This window comes from Pristis pectinata, chromosome 32 (genome assembly GCF_009764475.1).
Source record: "Pristis pectinata isolate sPriPec2 chromosome 32, sPriPec2.1.pri, whole genome shotgun sequence".
Taxonomy (NCBI): Eukaryota; Metazoa; Chordata; class Chondrichthyes; order Rhinopristiformes; family Pristidae; genus Pristis; species Pristis pectinata.
The window spans coordinates 6,642,819-6,664,610 of record NC_067436.1 but is presented as its reverse complement, the minus strand read 5'-3'; the positions used below and the strand labels follow the sequence as shown (position 1 = coordinate 6,664,610).

Here is a 21,792-nt window from a genome sequence, read left to right as displayed (position 1 = left end):
TCAAGTTCCTGGGCATCAACATCTCAGAGGATCTATCCTGGACCCAACACTGATGCAATCATGAAGGTGGCATGCCTGTGGATCTTTGTTACAACTTGGAGATATGGCATGTCAAAGACTCTCGCCATTTCTATAGATGTACAGTAGAGAGCATTCTGACTGGTTGCATCACAGCCTGGTATGGAGGATCCAATGCACAGGAGCATGAGAGGCTGCGAAGGGTTGTAGACTCAGCCAGCTCTATCATGGGCACAACCCTCCCCACTGGAGGACATCAAGAGGTGGTGCCTCAAGGCAGCAGCATCCATCACCAAGGATCCTCATTATCCAGGACATGCCCTCTTCTCATTACTACAGGGGCCTGAAGAACCACACTCAAGGATTTAGGAACAGCTTCTTCCCCTCTGCTATCAGATTTCAGAACAGTCCATGAACACCAGCTCATTCCTTTCACTATTTGTAATTTAGTAATTTTTAATGTCCTTGCATTGCTGCCACAAAACCAAATTTCACATCACAAGTCAGTAACAAATAGGAATTCTGATTTGTCCACAACCTATTTATAAATAATGAATTGTTGTAGCCCCAAAAGATCCTTTCAATACTAATTCTATCGGTGCCAAATTGAGCACTGCCTATTATTTCAGCACTTATCAAAATGTCTTCAAGGCCACTTAAGCAACATTCACAATTCAAAAATGGGGTTTCTCATGATGTGCATAAAAACTGTATACATTTCAAAAGTACAACTTAAATAACTGGTGTTAGGCCAACTGGTCTACAATCCCTTGTTTTCCAGAGGAATGATGCAAGATATGTGGTAGCTTTCCAGTACCTCAACTGGAATTTCATTCCTCCTCCCCACCAACTCCCACCCCCCCCCCCCCCCCCACTCCAAATGCTGTCACCTTCTTCCCCCAAACCCTTAACCTGCCTGTTACAGGGGATATTCTCTCAATTTTAGTTCATTTCCTTGGAATGTCTAAAATCCTATCTGCTTTCACTCAATGAATTTTTGAATGACATTCTGGGTTTAAAAACCATTCTCCAACAGTTAACAAATCAAAACTACTGCACACAAACTGACTTGGTCTCATTTAGACTAAGCACAACTGTCCTTCAGGTTTATGTATACTATGTTGGCAAGAATATTAACCAAGAGCACAAATTAGTTGCTAGCTCAGTTATGGTAATGTGCAAAAAATCCAAAATTGTTTTGCAGCTTGTATGATTAACAGACCATCTGAATTTGTGGAAAGATTACATACTTGGAAATTGAATGCTCAGATTGAGGGCAAAGAATTTAACAAGCTCGCATACGAGGGAACACTGGTACTAATAAATCTTTATGAAAGATCAGACCACTAAATTACAGCATTTCAATTTACAATTGGTGTACCAAGAGGCCAAGACTAGGTAGAGAATAAACTGGGAACACCATGTAGAAACATACCAATTGGATACTTGTGCTTGTCAGTATCAATACCAGCATATACCACGCCCCCAAATAGGTCATTCATGATCGCTGCCAGGGCCTCTGCATTCAACATCCCATGCAGTGCTCCAACAAAAACAGTTTTACTGGGATCCAGGCGCTGGGATGGGCTGCGAACAAAATTGCTGTCAGAAAGGACCCAAGGTATGACCTGCACCTGCAAAAATTGAGAGTAAAGATTTAGCTTTTAGTTACCCGAGTTTGGCTCTTTATCTTTTACACTGATACAAGGATTAACAAAACCCTACCCCAAATTGCAGACAGAATATAGCAAATTACTACCACTGTTTTTGCTAAATCTGTAGGTATATTCAACTTTGTTCAAACATGTGATTCATTATATCTAATTTTATGACTCCAAATGCAAACTAGCTGATGTCCTTCCTCAGCCACAAGTCATTCTTCAAGGTTGATAAGTGAGCAGGCCAGAGGGTGGAATTCTCATTTCCTGACCCCCCAGGTTAGAGGCACTGCTCCAGTTCTCAACTTGACCAGCCATGGGTGTGCCACTGTCTCAATGACTGGCCCTCATGAACAGGATGAGCTGAGAACCACCAGTCACTTGCACCCCACCCCCCCCCCCAATCCAACAGCTACTGACTAAACCCAGGCCCTTGTTTCTCCTCCTTAACTCCCTCCTTTCCAGAGGATATCCAGTGGAGTCAAGATTAAAAACCTGTGAAGCAGGATGGCACTCAAATTGATGGCCTGAGCCAAAACAATATACATTTTTCCACAACACCACAATTTAGGAGACTTAATCATCAATACTTGATAAAGGCCAGCCACAAAGTACAAAGCAGAAGATTTGTTATTAATACATTTCTCCCAAATCTGCTGGAAATCATCTCAGTTGAAAGTAAACTCCAAACAAAACTGTCATGTAGGAGCAGACTATTATTTAACATTTGGCCATTTCCATAAAAGATCAAGTAACCGTTAAGTACTCAGCCAACATTCAGCATTGTCATTACTATGCAATTTTAAGTCAAACCAGTATACCTTGAAAACCATATTCCAAGAGACAATAGCACAAAACTAGATGGAAAGAACACCAAAAACACACAAAATACCTCTTTGCAGCGCATCCTGCGACTTGACATCTTGAAATAATATTCACTTGCACCATCAGTACTCATAAGGTCATGTGTGCAGGATTGTAGTAATGCACGCACGGACTTCTCAGATTCAAAAACCAAGTAGACATAACCTAGCAATAAAGAGTTAACTAATTCAGTCATGATACAATCTTTAGTTTTTGCATTGGGAAAATAGAAGAGCTAACCTACAAAGCAAAAACTGAACAAAACTACAAATAACTGTGCACAAAAGGTACACGAGTGTTTCTGAAAGTTTTGACACTAAGATGCAGTTGAATTAAAATGCATACATTTGAAGCTATGCTATTCTGGCATACATTTCGGAATTCTAGTTTGAAAGTAACCCAACTGGTTAGTTTCTACAAGTTTCAGTCACATTAATTGAACTTCATGCAAGTAAACTATTTTTATATTTGGTTTGCACAATAAGTATTATACAGGTGGTAGTCATTTCAAACTACTACATACAAATCAAGGCTAGAAAATGCACCAGTGCACTGTAGATTTAAAATAAAAACAGCCTGCAATATAAAACTGGTTATTTTAACCCATGAAGGCTTAAATGTCCTTACTCACTATGCAAGGTGGCTTGACATCCGTTGGACCTGCATGCATACCAGTGCTCTGACCCACAACCATAGTGACGACGTGTTCACGTCAGAACAGGTAAAATGTCCTACCATGTCTCAGTTCTCATTACCTTTTGGCATATTACCTTTGGGTGGGCATCGAGGGTGCTTGCCATCCTTACCCGGCCATTCCACACTCAGTGAACCAAATACTCTGAACGTATTTATCAGTCCCACTAAGGATGAAAGGATAAACCATTAAAAACAGCAAATGGAATTCTGCCAGTGTCACGACAAACCCAAAGGCACAAGCCACGAAAGGAAATTATATCTTGGTGATCAGAATAAGATTGTCATTGCAGCTTCCAGTTTAGAAGTCAGTTTCAAACAAATATGGTTTTTAATCAAGACTGAACTGCTGAGATTTAGTTAATTCAACACTAGAAACAAATCTCATTCTTTGAATCTGGTCCTGAACAGAACCAGGCACTGGTTTCATTCTCCTTTACCCACCCAAGGTTAATAGCAAGCTTCTAGTTAAGAAAATTTGATTAAGTTTATTGGTCTTCACAATTTACAACTGCCCAAAATCTGCCATTGCCCAAGTGGGGTGAACACGATGTCTGAACCATGTTGCTTTAATACTTATTTGCCAATTGAATCATTATTGGTGACAAGATCATTTTATTCAAGGAGACTGCTATGTAAATGTCTTAAAGCAGTTTAAAGTGTAGGATACTCACCACACTGCAATAAAAAGCACCAAATTGAGAATACAAGGATACCAAAATTTAGGCTGCTCCAAGTTAGCTGTGCAAGCACAACTAGGCATTTGGCCAATCTATTTAGGGGGGAAAAAAGTACCATTCCCCCCTCCTTCACCCCCTCCCCCACTCCATGTTTATCAGGAATACTTTGCATAGTGCTAAATACCAGATTGAAGGGGAACATTATGTTCCAAAGTTGATAGGGCACCTGAATTACAGGGAAAACCATCAAGGGGAAAGTAGTGGGCAAGGTGAAGTGCAAATAGTAACTTGACCTTTAGGATGAAGACAGCAAAAACTAATGTAAATGAAGTAAAAACACTGGAAATGAGAATCAGTTTTTTTTTCCATACTAAAAGATGCCAGGAAGGCAAACAAAGCAAAAAAGCAATTTCCATGAGCATTAAAGGACGAAACAAAATGCAGGCAGAAAAATCAAAACATTCTCTGAAGATCTGATTCAAGTTGCAATTTTCAATTGTGTTCTGAAGCCATCAAGATAGGCTCAACTTAATATACATTTTACCATTCTTATTAATCTGTTCCAATCCAATTAAGGCAACTGTTAGGCATCAAATTGGAATTGGATAGTGACAAAACAATCCAAAATGGCTCAATGTCTGCCTATTCGATGATAGTCCAACTTGCTAATATTTAAATCAGCATTTTGAAATGAAGGTTTGACAAATCTACTGTATTCACTAGATGTATAATTAGTCCGGACAAGTTTAAGAGCAGCAAATTTGCAACAGGAATGCAATGCCTAATGACAGGAGTAGATTCAACTAGGGTTTAGAAGTCAGCATTTGAATGACTGCAGGCCTTTGGCATAGGACAGTTAAGTGGGTGCACCATTACAATTCTATGACAGTGCAGGTAACCAAAACATCATTTTGTAGAGAAGCTACACTAATATCCAGTTAATGATGGTCAATAACTTCACTTGGGTATCAGCCAAATGTTACTGCCATCCATTGACTATATCAATAAGCAACCAGCTATAGAAGAAAATGTTATGCATTTGACACTTTCCTAAGCAGTACAACAGCTGATATTTACCTTCAGTTATGTCCCAGGGCACACCACCCAAGAACACTTTGCAGGAATAGATCGGATTCTTATAATTCCGGGGTGGCAGCTGGCCTCTCCAAGTAAATGTGGCTTCACTCATTGCTTTATGGAAAGATGGAAGAACAGTCAAGGGAGTTTTTTCTTGGTACAGATCATACTCCACCTTGAAGTATTGAATGTATCTGCAGTATAGAAATACACTGCACTATGCACCTCTTGCCACATGACTGCAAGAGATGCATGCTCAGCAACTCTAGCCTTGAGACATGCTGTGCAAAGCAGCTGGTAGCAAAGCCAGCTTCTGATACAGAAATTTAGTGTCTGGTTATCTGATGCAAAGACTACAAAGCCATGGCAACTTCACATGAACATTAACCCCAAAAGCTTAAAGTTACTGGAAACAAGGCATTCCATCAGCTGGCTACAAGGATAAAGCTTTCATGTGAAGCCTTCCAGATTTATCCAATTGAGTAAAGGTAACACTATTAGTGACAATGTAGAATATATTTTGTTGCTCAGCACCTTAAGGTCATAGCAGTATTAAACATTTAATATTAATTTATTAGTTTAATTTGTATCCAAATTGCATTTGCATACCAAAATATACCTGATCAAATACCTTCATTTTGATTGGACAGAGGTACTTAGCAATTTGGATACCACTACTATAATACGTTTGAATTTCAACCCAAATGATGAACGACATCTAGCACCATTTTATAAAAATCACCCAAAAAATAAATTTCCATTACCTATTGTTATAGAAGTATCAGGTCATAGTTTATGAGTATAGCAAGGCAGAGAAAATCTGAAGTCATATAGCACCAGGCCCTTTGGACATGCAAAATATGGCCTATCTACAGAAATCCATTGCTAGTACTTGGTCCATAGTTTTCTACACATTGGCAATTCAAGTAGCTGTCTAGATATTGAATTCAGAAAGCACCTGCAACAACTACTCACTCAGGCGGTGCATTCGAGATACTAACCACCGAGTGAAAAATTCCTCAGATCCCCAAACCTCTCCCCTATTCCCCACCTTTTGTCCATGAGGTATCACAAACTAGGACAAAGTTATCAATGCTCTTTAGTTTTCCATATCCCAATCAGATACCACCCCCACCACCCTGCTCTAAAGAAAACAAACCTAATCTATGTAGTCCTCTCCTCATGCCTGGGATAGTGTTTCAGTTAAGATACTAGTGAATCTCCCCTGCATCCTCTCCAATACAATTATGCCCTTCCTATAGTACAGTGACCAGAACTGTGGCCAAACCAATGTTTTATAAAGCTGTACCATAACCTCCCTGTTCTTATATTCTATGCCCTGGCTAATGACTAATATCCCATTTGCTTTCTTCACACCATAGCTGTGTGCTGCTACTTGGAGATCCTCACACTTCATGGATGGTCAGGCCCCAGGGAGTATTGAGGAATAAATGGACCTTCACTGTGTACATCCTACCCTTTTGTCCTCCCAAAGTGCTTCATCTCACTTAAGATTAAATTCCATCTGCCATTACTCATTTTACCAAACGATATCTTGTAACCCTAGACCATCCTCCTCACCATCAACACCCATCAATTTATGTCATTTGCAATTTATACCACCTACATTTATATCAACTTTACCATAAGGCAGCCGTGCACTGAAGTACCAAGGCACACAACATCACAGGCTTCCAAATCATAAAAATTGTCAATTATCTATTGACGTAGATGACTTCAAAGCAGCTTCCAAACACGAGTAATATTAAAAAGGTAGAATGCCAAACTAGTCTAAGTTTGCAGACTAAAAGCCTTGAAAAAGCCACCAAGATAGAGACCAACAGGTTAACTTACACATTAATAGAAGCTAAGCTGGTGCCAGAAACATGGCGACACTGGCTGGCTGCCCCAGAAGACTTCACAAAAAATGCATTTCATTGTTTTGATGTACATGTGACTAATAAATCTTATTTAAGTACCATTTAAGGGATGTGAAATATATCCAGAAACATTACCTAAGAATGTGAGCAACGAAACAGGAATGTGCCAACCTACCTGCAGCTTGTCTATGCAGTCTGGCCTCCTTTTCAATACTGAAAGGATCTTCTGGGCTTTCCAAAAGATCCCAACTTGCCCAACCTGAATTTGCTGACCACCTTTTGAAGGGGTTAGGGCTCATTGGATTTGGGCCCAAAACTTGATCTTGATCCATTCGAGGGCTCATGCCAACCCGTTTCATTGGATCCCTGCTTGCTCCACCCATTGGCATAAAGGAAATTGGAGGAGAAATGCGCAGGCTCGACTATAACAGAAACATGTATAGGTAGTTGGTATACAAAAAGTTCCCCACTATCCAAGACTTGCATATCAAATCCTGTTATCATGGAGTTGTACAGCAAAGAAACAGGCCCCTTGAATTTATCAACTTGAGAATAAGTATTTAGTTCTTTAAGAATACTACTGTGGCATGTGCTTCAAGTCATAGTCCAACCAAAGTTCAAAAAATTGCACCATACTGATACAAACTGTAATAGTATTAGCATTCCTTTTAAATGTTTGGTCAAAACAAGGCTTTACTACAGCAATTTAGCTGCTCACATTTAAAAAGTGAAAACTCAACTTGTAACGTGAACAATTTTCTGGATTCCAATACCATTTGTCAGTTGCATTTTAAAGCAAGCTTACAACCATTTTGGATCAGACACTTAAATTGGGAATGCTTTTATACCCACAGTCCTACACTATTCCAGATCTTGTAAAGTACGCAAATCATTTGCCCCCAAGTGTTATAATCAAAATTTTAAACATCAGATTGGACACTCTAGGATAAGCACACTCTAGGATAAGCAAATTTTGGCTTGGGCAAAGTGACCAGAACTGTACATTGTACCACCATTTTTGGAGCATTAGCTACATGCTATGTTAATGTCATATCTATAAAGCACTTCAAGTCCATGAATACCAGGACTTGTCACTTTTTAGTGTTCTGCATTTCTATTTTTCCCCAAGTTTCTCAAATCCTCTACCTGTAACCCTACCACCTGCATGTCACCTTTTCATATACGTTGTTTCCACTGGTTTTGTTTTAAAATCCAATACAAGTAACAAAATCTGATACAAATCTAGTTAATGAGACCCAGCTGAACTGTGCACATTCAACCACTTACACGCATGGAAGTGACCTCTTATGCTTTTCACCCTTCAATCTTTTAACATCTAATATGCAACCACTTACCCCACTCCTCTCTGCCTCCCCCACCTTTAAGATTTAACACTTATCAAATGTCACCTTGAAATATCCACACATTCACCATGCTTACTCCAATTGCATCAACAGCCACAACTTTACATGACTGCCTCAACATAACTGGTGCAATTCCACAAGTTCCCCATTAGCTCATTAATCCACTATCAATAACCAGGAATACAAGAATTTGCTAATTGGTCCTATCATTTCCACTCCATCCTTCAACATCCATTTGGAATGGGACCATTCTACAAAGTGTGGCAAATTATGACAGATGTTCCACAAGTCCAAGGACATACCAGACTATTTTATTAAAATACTACCTTAATTTGAAAATCCCATTGGTATTATTACTGCAAATGGAAAATGAATAGTACATTTGAGAAACAGGTAAAGTTTGGTTTGATCTCATTTCTACAAAAGCTTAAGAACACCTATAACCTATGTTTGTTTTAGGATAAGATAGTAAGTCAGCATTAACATTTGTGGACATTCATCTTTACAGATCTATGAAGAAATATAGTTGAAAATAAACCACCACTTCTATCAAGGAATGAAAGCCAAAATTTCAGTGGGAACAGTCGAGTCCAACTGTGGCCGAGAACACTGCACAAAGATCAAAAATCTCCTACCAATCCTTCAAGAAGTCCGATACATATCTACAAACTAGTTTCACTACAGATCCAGGAAGAAAGCAGACTAGGGTGCTCAAGTACAAAAGCAAGCAATCATAAAGCATTCTAGTCTTGCACTAAATTTGAAGTAAATCATTAATACTTATGCCAACTTGGATTCTGAAATTGAAAAATCTTACCATTAGCTCTGAAAGGGGGTCAGAACCAGAGCTGATGCCACTTGTGTCCGAGTCCGAAGGGCTGCTTGAACGAGAGTCCAACACTGAACGACTATCCAATCGCTTTGGCAAAGATGACGCAAACTGGTCAACATAATTTGAGCCTATTGGATCCAGTGATGGGAACCCAACTGATGTTCTAGGCAGCTGAGTACTCAGTGGATTGGTGAGCAAGCCTAAAACTGCAGTTAGGAAAAATGAGCAATTTCAAACAGCACAACTTCAATTAACACACTTGCAAATAGTTTAGCAGTGGGGCTTGCATTCCATCAAGCAGCCTCCCTACAATTCCTCCTACTAAAACAGGGTCACCATAAGCAAAATACAAGTTGGATGAACTCAGATCAGAGTGCATCTGTGGAGGGAAATGAACAGTTGACATTTTGGGTTGAAGCCATTCATTTGCTCATTATACTGGTAATAAAACTACAGATAATTATATCCTGATCACAATACCATGTTGTTCTTCCACCTTCAGTTTGAAATTAAGCATATCCACCAACATCCCAAGTCCATGGGAGTGCCCTTGCACAATTCAGAGCATTTCCACTCATTTTCCTTCCACCCTATACTGCTCTAGTCAAAGTCAATGATTTATATTGTCTTGTTTCCCTAGGTCTGCAAACTACATTTACCATAGCCCCATGGCTGGTTGGGCCAGAGGATTGCCCTAGATGTTGCTATATGGCAGAACTACCATTTATAAATATTCACTGCAAGAGATTGAACCAGTGAGAAAACCTTCCAGCTTTCAACTTTAAATCACTCATTTCCACCTCCCACAAGTGAACAGTAATAGAAACCATGGCTCTATCCTGTAGGAGACTAGTTCTCAATAACTGATGTACTAAATACTTTACTCAACCTTAAATTCTTCTACGTTTAAGAGTATACATTTCCTGTCACACAGCTACCCCATTTTAGTGCTGGTCATTGCATTGTGGAAGAATTAGCTCCCACAATGGCTATCCCAATCTGAAAGAGGCACCCAATCACTGCAAGACTCAAATTATGGAGTACGGCCAAAGACAGGCTGGCTGCCTGAAAAATAGACTGCCGTTTAGACTTTGGGAATCAAGTGGTTTTCAGAATTTCAACTTTTGTAACAAATTCTGTAATGATAGGTAGCACACACCATTGCATCTATTTGAATGGGGGGGGGGGGGGGGGTCCACTGACCTTAAACAAGAATCCTTTTTCTTAAAATAAGTTTAACCTAAAGAGTAGTTAGAATTTGAAGTCTCCAGTTAGAGAAGTTTACAAATTAAAGACCTTTGAACTACTATGCTATTGTACTATTAATAGGCCATCAGGGTATTCCAAGGGTGGGACTCAGGGAACCCCCACCCAAGGCCTAATCACTGCCTTGCTTGTGGCCAGGTTTTTAAGTCAATTGCTACCACAGCAGTAAGAAGTACAGCTGAGAAATGCATAGGCACAGCTGGATCAAGCACAATTCAGCCCATTAATACTTTTGGTACTGAGCAAACCCATATGGATGCAAGTAAATTGGTTATGTAATTTATAACACCCATTTTCAGCACAACCCATTGTTTTTAAAGATACATAGATAATTAAAGCAACCTTGTATTTGCAGTCAATTGTCTAGATCATCAATTGCAGGAATATTTACACAAGTACAGGGGCTCCTTGGTTAAAGAACTGACTCTCAAAAATCTGACAAATTAGAGCAACAGATCCTTTCAACCCAGTCCCAATTTCCTGCATTTGGCTCACAATGCTAAGCACCCCTTCCCCCAATGTACTTAGAATGCTTTTAAATTATACTATTGTACTTGCCTCAACTACTTCCTCTGGCAGCTCATTCCATATACTCACCCCATGTGTGAAGTTGCTGCCCCTCAGATCCCTTTTAATTCTTTCCCCTCTCACCCTAAACCCATGCCCCCTAGTTTTGGACTCTACCCTGGGGAAAGACTTGCCATCCAGCTCCTCGATGCTTCATAATTTTAAACACCAAGGTTGCCCCTCATCCTCCTACATTCCAAGGAGAGAACTAGCCTGGCCAAGCTCTCCCTATAGTTCTCTATAAACCTCTTGTTCTGACAACACCCTCATATCTTTTCTGTACTCTTTCCAGTTTAAGATCTTTCCTATTACAGGGTGACCAAAACAGTACACAGTACTCCAAGTGTAGCCTCAATGACATATAATGTCCAAACTCCTATACTCAACACCCTGACTGAAGGCCAGCATGCTAAGCCCCTTAACCACTGTCTACCCATGACACTTTCAACAAGCTATGAACTTGTACTCCCAAGTCCCTGTTCATTACACTCCCTAGTGCCCTACCATTCATTGTACAAATCCTATGCTGGTTTGACTATTAAAATCCTTTTGCCATTCCTTGGCCCACTTCCCTAACTGATCAAGATCCCCATAATCTACAATAATCTTCACTAACACCTGATTTTGCATCATCTGCAAATTTACTGATCAAGCCTCATGCATTCACATCCAAATCATTTATACAAGTAATAAGGGTCCCAACACCAGCCCCCGTAGCACACGATCAGTTATTGGCCTCCATTTTAAGAAAACCTTCAACCACCACCCTCTACTTCCACCCAAGCCAATTTTGAATCACTCAACTAGCTCTCCCTGGATTCCACAAGACCTAACCTTCTAGAACAACCTGCTATGTGGGACCTTGAAGGCCTTGCTAAAGTACAGACATCTACTGCCCTACCCTCATCTACCCTTTTGGTTACCTCCAGAACTCCCTCCAGCAACTTCCCCATCACTGATGGCAGGCTGACTAGCCTGTGGTTCCTAGCTTGTCCTTGCTACCCTTCTTAAGAGATTAGCCACTTTCCAGTCTTTGGGAACTTCACAAGTGGCTAACATTTCCACGAGGGCCTTAGCAATTTCTTCTCTAGCCTCCCACAAAATCCAATGATGCACTCAGTCAAACCCTGGGGACTTAATCCCCCGAAATTCTCCCAGACTCTGCTTTCTGGTATAGTAGTCTCTTCGTTAGGAAGAAATGCAGAGATTGCCCATAGAAAAGGCCAAAGCCTCCTCCAAACTCCCCTTCATGCAAGATGAAACATTACAAACCTCAAGCCACCTCTTATTAGCACACACCTACACTGCTGATAGTTCTCCTGCTGATTAGCAGATCAGCTTCCTTCCCCCCACCCCAAGGTTGGATTCCAACAAATGTGTTATAGTTCACTTGCTGGTAACATCCATCACCTACACTGATGTTCCCCCCACCCCCACTCTTTGTAAATCACTCCAAGGGCTGAAGATAAAGATTTCACATTACAAGTTTGGGGGAAATTGTTCCTTTCTGACTTAGAGGAAATTCAGTTTAGACTTCTCAGGTATCAAACCCTTGCATAACCTGGGAAACCCCTGTAGTATTTTGTTTCAATCCAGATTCTAGATGGTACTGAAGCCTATTCTGCATTTGGTGCAGCATGCAGTGATCTGAAATCAGTATCACCAATTAGTTATGAAAAATGCTTTCAGTATGCATGTGGAATGTGCTGCCAGAGGAAGTAGTTGAGGCAGGAACAATGACATTTAAAAAGACAGTTGGACAGGTACATGGATAAGGTTAAGATTATGGTCAAATGGGACTAGCTTGGATGGGCATCTTGGTCAGTAGACCAGTTGGGCTGAAGAGCCTGTTTCTGTGCTGTATGACTAGGAATCGCAATCATACACCAACTGTTAAAGCAGTGATTGCTGTTCTAACCATACAAATCAATAGAGAATCCTATAGATTTAATAGCACATTTTTGCTACTTTGGTTAAACAGTAATATTGCCAATTCCAAATATTTGGCAAAGTATGCAGGAAACATTAAGTGATGCAGTTTCAAGTTGTATTCATCTATTTGAATGCTATTCAATTAAGTTCAAAAGAATAATATCCCTTAAAAAGCTGAAATCCATGGAGTCAAAAGGCAACTACCTCAAATGGATTTTTGATGTCTGAAAATAAACCATTTGATCCTTTTCTGCAACCATTAGTAAATTTCTGCCAGGGTTAAAGCATAATTGGCCTTGGAATTTAAAAACTATAAACACTTAAATATGTTAATAGGGACATCAGCTATACTGCCCATCTCTCCTTAAGAGTGCTTGTATATAGGAAGTGTACAATAGCTGGAATATCTAATGATCTGACATCCACCACCCTGTGGGGCACAGAATTCCTAAGATCAACTGAACACAAAAGGAATTTCTATACACCTGTTTTAAATGACCTCTATTTTGATGTTATGTCCCCCTTGTTTGTGACTCAGTGAAAATAGTTCAACATCTATCCTGTTAAGCCCCCTTGGGATCTTATGTTTGAACAATGTCATCCCTTAATCTAAACTCCAAGAAAAAGACCCAAACTGTCTATAGTCTCTTGATTGGACAACCCTTTGTCTCAGGAATTGTCCTAGTGAATCTCATTTGGGCTGCCTCCAATGCTACTATATCCTTTATACAAGGGGAGCAAAACTTCAATATTCTAGGTGTGGCCTCACCAACACCTTGTACTATTGTAACAAAACCTCCCCATTCTTAAACTCCAACCCCATGGCAAACAGCATGTTGGCCTTTGAATTCTTCACTACTTGTCAGACCTGCTGACTTAATTCATGCACAACTACACCCCTCTGAACTTCACTCATCTGCACCCACCTTTTTATTCTTCCTCCAATACACAACCTCACTGTCACACATTTGCCAGGTTTTCACTCAATCTACATCTTGTTGCAGAATCAATGTTTGCATCACATGCCCTTCCACCATTTTCCCCATCAGACTTTGAAACCTTGCATTTCATTCCCTCCTCCGGGTCATTAATACAAATAGTAAACAACCAAAGGTGAAGAAAATCCCTGGAGTACTTCTAGTTACACCCCTTTGGCCCAAAAAGAATCCACTTATTCCAACTATTTTCTTCGTGGGAGTCAGTTTTCAATCCTTGCTAACATTTCTTTCAACTCAATTTGTGCACCAACTTGAACAATGCCTTTTATAAATCTAAATGCACATCTATAGGTTCCCCCCTCTAGCAAGACTCAAAAAAAAGCAAAGTTTGCCAAACAAATTACCTTTCATAAAATCATACTATGTTTAATTGCATTCAACTTTCCTATATGATTTCTGATTAGAGGCACCAGCATCTTGCCAATAGATATTAAATTGGCCTATAGCTCCCCATGTTTTGTCTTCCTCCTTTTTGAAGGGAGGAGGATTTGCTGTTTTCCAGTCCTCTGGTACTCCTGGAATTTAGCAAGTTTTATAAAATTTTAACCAATAGGTCTGCCATCTCTTTAGCCACCTCCTTTAAAACCCTCGGATGCAAGTCATCTAGTTCCAGTAATTTGTCTGCCTTTAGCCCAGTGAATTTCTAATATTTTATCCTTTGTAAGTGGATTTTTACAAGTCTCTCCTTGAGATTTGAAATCATCTCATGTTAGAGGATATTTGTAGTGCCCTCCACAGTGAAGACTGACAAAATATTTAATTTGTGATCTGTTTCCCATTAATTCACCGGCCTCATTCTTCAGACGTCCTACACTTAGCCATACAAATTTACCGTTTTGATATAACATAGTTTTCTTCAAAATCAATTTTCTCCCTCAGCTTTTTTTTTGCTGCTGGCTCCTAAAAAAATGTCCTAGTCCTCTGGCTTACCACTAGCCTTTACCACTTCATTTGCCCTTTTTTCAATTTAACATTATCCTATGCCCTGACAAAGGGTCTCCAACCTAAAACATTGACAGTTTCTCTTCCCAGATGTGGCCTGACGGGGTATTTTCAGCATTGTTTTTTGTTTGGATCATCTTCAACCCCCTTTATTAACTACAGATTATGCTTCTTCCCAATTGGGATAAACTCCTGAACATTATGGACCAGCTGTTTGAATATCTGCCACTGTTTATTTACCCAATTACCTTTAGACAATTCTACCTTCATACCATAATTGCCCTATTCAAGTGTAGACAGTGGTTTTGATCCTGTGGCATTCACCCTCAAACTGCATCTGGAATTCAAGCATATAGTGGTCACTACCTCCTAGTGATATTTAACTGCAATCTCAATCCTTCCTTGCTCAGGACGAAATCTAAAATAGGTAGTTCTATTTCTGTAAAATGCTATTTTAAACAGCAATCCCATAAAACCATAATCTATGGGATATTTCTGCTCATTTGGGCCAGAGTCTGCTCAACCATTCTTGGTATTTCTGATATACTCTAACTACCAGCAGTGTTAGTATACAAACCAGTGGGAGGGGGAAGATTCTGCATACCTGAAGTACCTAAATAGTTGGAATGCAGCAGCCTACAATAAAGAACTTCCTTTGGCAAAAGTATTCAATCTATAACTAGAGCTTGAACAGAAAGATTTGCAACTGGAATCTTCAATAAAGTCAAACATTAGGATTGTTCATGTTACTGTGAAAGTGTACGGCACACTTGAAAGATGATCACTATATTCATCTCAACCACAGATTTTAGAATATTGTGAATCAATGCTGAAAATTTGGGTCAACTGGAAAACTTCAGATTTGGGAGTCCAATTTGATATGCCATTTTGGAAAATCAGCAAGATAATCCAGATAGAAAGGGCTATTTTCACTAGCTAGGTTCAATTTAAAAGCCTAGCAGGACTGAATTTGCTACTTTAAATGAGATACAGCTCAAACAGACCGCAGACCAGCCAACTATACTACAGTATCTATTTGCCATTGTAGAGTATAATCTGCAACCTAAACTGTAGTGATTCTGGGTGTTTGTTGAGAGGAGCAGGAAAGGTATAGTGGAAGAGAGCAAGGAGAGATGGTAAGGGATACCAGAACACAAGCAAACAGACTGGCACATCAAGGTCGCTGTCAGTATGCTGATACACCATTAATTCTGCACAATGGTCAACTCCACAAAACCTTACATCTAATATTGCAGGGTTTGATTCTGGAAAACTCCAATTACATTAGGGCTGTAACTTTAAAAACTAAACCTTCTGAAGCCAAGTTTTTTTTAAAAATATAAATGGGTTAATCATACTTTGGGGATGTTACAGATGGTTTAATAATAATGCTTGCATTACAAAGCACATTTAAGATTTGCCATCAATGTGACTCATTGTTAAATGGGCAACAAAGAGATACAATTGTAGATATATCTAAAGCTCATTTTTGATGGATAGATATTTACGGATGAGCTAAAATCCTTCGAACAGGATTACAGGCAAATTTAAGGCACAGGCTTTTATAGCCTCAATTTACATGTTTAAACATGGATTGAATAATCATTAATGTTAAGCAAACTAAAATGACAAGCTATTTAAGCATTAGTATTAAAAGCACCAAATTTAAGTTGCACTCACCTGATGAGCTAGCAGGTACTGCAGTATCAGAGTCCTGGGTGCTCCAGGGTCGGTCCCACCCAGTCAGATTCAGGGACTGGAGGCCCAAACATAGGTCCATAGTGTCTGGGAGGCCTCGTGAGGAATCCTGTGCCGATGTAGGAAACAACATCCTACTGCTAGTTCCCGGGTCAGTTTTATTCAAATCTGAAGAGGGAGAAATTAAAAGATCATACTCAATTGCATCCCATCTGTCCAGCACCTAACCTGTGACTGCACCCTCTAAAACTGCCATACATCTTGGGCTGCATCAGTTCAGCATGTGACTGAACTGCTGATGCACTCACTACAATTCTGCAAATTACATCACTTCAGTGCAAGAACTTAATTTTTTTTTGAAATTAAGTCTACCCTGAACTGCAAGAATCCTTGCACCAAGAGCAGCTTGAAGCTTGGCAACAGTATGCAAACTGCTGCTAATGGCTGCGCCACCACATTCTCCTCCCCTTCGATACTTGGCCCTGGATAACCTCCAACTGCTTGCTACAGCCCTGAATCAGCAAATGCAGAACAAGCTGAACAATTCTGCTAGCATAATGTCTGTTTACTTTAAAAGTACCTGACTTGCTCTACACCCAATTACCTTCTGTGCAAGGTAGTGATGCCACCTTGCGGAAACTAATACTTCCTGTTCAGAGGAAAGCTAATTGGCTGCATTCTATACAGAAACAGTCAGGCATTTCTCTGGAAGCTTCTAGGAGTGGTGCTTACTGGCTTCTATTTTTACTGGAACAAGGTTGATTTGTTTCCATTTTCTGGCTTCAGATTACTGTGACAATGATTTTGCTTTTGACTATTTGCTCAGGATTAGTACTGAACTTGGAAGTATTTACAATGGGGAAAGTTGCATTTCAAATTTAATACCAGCTAAAACGTGCTGCACTATGGATCAAAGGCAGAACAGTACCATTTGCCCAATGCCAGTTCTCTTCACATGCATTTCACTGGCAAACCCCCATATTCCATCCCAGGAATCAACCTATGCTGTAATGACTCCAGGTAAATTAATCCTTCAAAATAGAGACCAAAGTTGTACATGGTCCAGATGAGAGCTCAAAAACCTGCTACCAGTGCAAGGTGTTGTGGATAGTGTGGAGGGCTGTTGAAGCTTAGAGGGATATTAATAGGATGCAGAGCTGGGCAGAGAAGTAGCAGATGGAGTTCAATCTGGAGAGGTGTGAGGTAGTGCACTTTGGAAGAACAAACTCCAAGGCAGAGTACAAGGTTAATGGCAGGATTCTGGGTAGTGTGGAAGAGCAGAGGGATCTGGGGATTCATATCCACAGATCCCTGAAAGTTGCCTCACAGGTGGATAGGGTAGTTAAGAAAGCTTATGGGATGTTAGCTTTCATAAATTATGGGATTGAGTTTAAGAGCATGAAGTAATGATACAGCTTTACAAAACTCTGGTTAGACCGCACTTGGAGTACTGTATCCAATTCTGGTCACCTCATTATAGGAAGGATGTGGAGGCATTGGAAAGCATGCAGAGGAAATTTACCAGGATGCTGCATGGATTAGAGAGCAAGGATTATGAGGAGAGACTGAAGGAGCTAGGGCTTAGTCATTGGAGAGAAGGATGAGAGGAGACATGATAGAGGTATATGAAATATTAAGAGGAATAGACAGCCAGTGCCTCTTTCCCAGGGCACCCATGGCTTTAAGCTAATGGGTGGGAAGTTCAAGGGAGATGTCAGGAGGTTTTTCCACCCAGTGGTTGGCGCATGGAATGCGCTGCCTGGGGTGGAGGCTGATATGTTGGTCAAGTTCAAGAGATTGTTGGATAAGCATATGGAGGAATTTAAAATAGAGGGATACGTGGGAGGAAGGGGTTAGATAGTCTTAGGCAAGGTTTAAAGGTCAACACAACATTGTGGGCTGAAGGGCCTTATTGTATTGTTCTACAGTATCCCCAATCCCCTTAAGCCCATCCTTCCAAACTTGTGCACTGCCTCAAGACAAAATTTAATGAATAGTTAATGAATTGCCCCTAATAGTAGCTGCTAAGCTAAATAAAGGCAACTTCACAGAAGAGTTTTTCATGCATAGAAAAAGCAGGCAAGAGATAGCCTAGATGGTGCAAGTTTTTAGGGTAGTTTATTAGCATGTTCTGGAGCCAGAGAGCAGGCTATACCACACATTATACAATGAAATAAAGGTCATCAGGGTGAAGGCATAAATTCAGTCATTACGATGCTGTTATTTATTTCAGAATGTACAGTACAATGGGGTTGAGAGTAGTATTTAAATTTAGTACAACTAAGTACAAAATTGAAATATCCCTTTGTTTACCAAGAATAGCCACATTCCAGAAAAAAATTCCAAGGGGAAGTTTCTGCACTCCAAGGTAAAGTGAAAGTTCAACTGTGCAAGGTGTGTCAGGTCAGGTGATTGGTCAGCATATAAAACAGCGGAGAGGAAAAAATGAATGCAAGATGAAGCCAGAAAACTAGTTTCTATAGATTTAAGTGAGGACTAATCCTATATAAATTTTATGGTATGTTTAATTAATAACAGGACTGATGCAGGGTTTCAACTCAAAACATAATTCCTTTCCTCCCACAGATGCTGCTTGACCTGCTGAGATCTTCTGGATTGCTATTCCAGATTCCAGCATCTGCAGCCTGTGTCTGTCTTAATAATTAATATACTATGGATCAAGGGGAAGTTATTGGATTTTACAATACCCAAGACTTTTGATAAGTTCCCATTTCAAAGTTAGTTGTGGAAAACTGGTGATAGAGGTGAGTGTGGATTTTCAATGAGGGTGAAAGGTTACCATGGGTAGACAGGAAAATGGAATTAAAGTTAAAGTTAATCAGATCAGCCTTAATCTTATTAATTGCAGAGCATCCCAAATGGCCAACTGCTTCTAATTTTATGCTCACACGAAGTACTATTCTAATGTAGGCAATGGCGGCCATTTGTTCCAAGTTCTTAATGTACAATACTCAGTTTGCTTCATTAATGTTGAGGCAATTTAGTACCTATTGTGTCCCAGCTAACATTTTCAAATGTGCCAGGTGATCTTTCACATCTTTAAAGCAGACATGCTTTAATCTGACATCCAGAAGACTACACCTCAAGTACAGAGTTGTCCCACATCCACACTTGAAAGAGGTGCACCAATTCTTGGTATTAGACACGTGCAAGGTGAAGGCTTTGGGTTCAAGTAAACATGCCAAAAGGCACAGGACCATGTCTCTGCACCATTAAAGTCAGACTGCTAAATTACCTGCAAACTCAAAACCATGCAGTCCCCTTGAAATCTCAAACAGTTCAAAAATTTTACCTGCTCAACAAGTTGTAACTTGAAATACTACTCATTACCCAAATATTTTGGCCAATTGGAAATTAATTCTTCATGGAAAGGTGAGTAACCAGGTTAATTGGAAAGAGTGAAGAGGGAAATCTTGCATCAATTGCCCAAGGTCACCTTATTTGATTGACAAAAAGCTTCCTTTTGGTTGAGAGAGACATTAACTATATCCAAAGCCATGTGCTGAAGTAAAGTCCTAAATAAACTGTAGTTTGTCCTCCTGCTGAGGAATGTTATCTGATTCAAATGCATCTCATTTCAGAGAATAAAATTTAGGCAACATTTAGCCATTAATGATTTTTGACAAACATTCATATTCAGTGAACATGAATACATGTTTTTTTAAAACTTCTCTCCAACACATGTACCCAACATAAGCCAAGACTATATCAAACTCAAACTGGGATGGGAAACTAGGTGGTACCCCTGTAAAAGTAACTGGATATGTAAGGGTTATGTATGGCTGCTGTATTCAGATGTGTGCCAGGTTGTGCACTAGGAGGGACAATTTTCATTCAAAAAACATTCAGAAGCACATTCAGCTGTTCTACTACACACTACAGAAAAGCTAGTTAACACAAGCTCATTTATAAAGCCCCTTATCTTCAAGTTACCCCAAATAGTGACTGAACTTGAAGTCTTTTTGTACGACAAGTCATCCAAGTCACTGTTGAACATTAATACCAACTCCATAAAACTGGACTACAATGCCAACATCAGTACTAGACTGCACTCATCTTAGTGAGATCAAAGATGTATTCTTACATGTGGAGAGCACTGAGCTATAATAGAACACCTGATATGGTGAAAGACCTGGTGGTTCAGAATTTTCAAAAGCCAACTAGCATTTGAGCAGCATTCCATAGTTGATCAAAAACCGTTTCCCGAGGAAATTTCAAAACTTATCAAATATTGGTATTAGAGATGTTCTGATTAGCAAAACCCAAGCTAGCTCACCTGAACAGCAATCAACACCCCTCCTCTACTTCCCCTCCCTCCAAATAAATCTATGGAACATACTATGTATAATAAATGAAACAAATGCTTGAAATCTGAAATAGTGCTGGAAACAGCTCAGGCAGCATGAAGTTCAGTCCTCTACCATACCTTTATTGTTTAGGATCAGAGAACACCAGATGACCTTGTTTACAGCTTATCCCCAGAATAACCCTGACTGTACTCCAAGGTGATTTTGTCCTATCCATCAATCACTCCCTGCAGCTTGATATCAACTATTTTCCCTCCTTCCTAGCCCTGAAGAAAGGACTGACCCAAACATTTGCTTCTTTCTAGGTACTATCTGACCCTATTTTTATTTCTGGTTTATCATTTTCCACCCACACTGATATGCACAATACCACACAGGCAGAATATTCAATGCCACAAATATTGGTTACTGAAGCCAGGATTAGCAAAACCTTTGTTTGCCCCTACCTGAATGGCACAGCATCAAATGTGAACTTTAAAGCCATTGCTGATAAAGACCCAATGGATCAGCAAGGTCATTTTATTTTCTTGGCCATACCCAAACATGCCTATGCTCCCCACACAAAAAAATACCACTTAGAGAAGTGCCCACAAGTATTTCAAAATTTGAAATAGTTACGTTTCAACTTACTTGTCTAAAACTTTGTTAATCCATCCAGAACAAAACCCAAAAATTGATTTGTACTTAACTTGAAGTCAATATACACAAGCAAAGTTATGCAATCAGTAAAGTTTATTAAAATATTTACTGAAAGGATATGGGCTTTGCAGGCCGAGCCAACATTTAATTGCCCATCCCTCGAGGTGGGAGCAAGCTGCCTTCTTGAACCACTGCAGTCCTTGAGGTGTGGGTATTCCCACAATGCTGTTAGAAAGTTCCACGATTTTGACAAAGGAACAGTAATATTTTTAAGTCAGAATAGTGTGGCTTGGAGGGCAACTTCCAGGTGGTGATCCTGTGCTGTCACTGTCCTTGCCCTTCTAGCTGAGAGGGGT

The 21,792-nt window shown here is 39.9% G+C and overlaps 1 protein-coding gene across 3 annotated transcripts in view; it reads right to left on the bottom strand.

The window, feature by feature from the left end:
* Positions 1-21,792, bottom strand: part of LOC127585216 (cytoplasmic polyadenylation element-binding protein 1-like) — a 50,059-nt gene that overhangs the window by 7,319 nt on the left and 20,948 nt on the right. For 2 of the 3 annotated variants that reach the window (XM_052042480.1, XM_052042482.1), the window contains exons 3-9: positions 16,452-16,637; positions 9,052-9,272; positions 7,046-7,292; positions 4,991-5,104; positions 3,296-3,400; positions 2,569-2,705; positions 1,454-1,652 (exon numbers count right to left, since the gene is read on the bottom strand). In XM_052042480.1, the coding sequence (XP_051898440.1) occupies positions 1,454-1,652; positions 2,569-2,705; positions 3,296-3,400; positions 4,991-5,104; positions 7,046-7,292; positions 9,052-9,272; positions 16,452-16,637 (1,209 nt within the window). The remainder of the gene's footprint in view (positions 1-1,453; positions 1,653-2,568; positions 2,706-3,295; positions 3,401-4,990; positions 5,105-7,045; positions 7,293-9,051; positions 9,273-16,451; positions 16,638-21,792) is intronic. The other variant, XM_052042481.1, reaches the window with a different exon arrangement.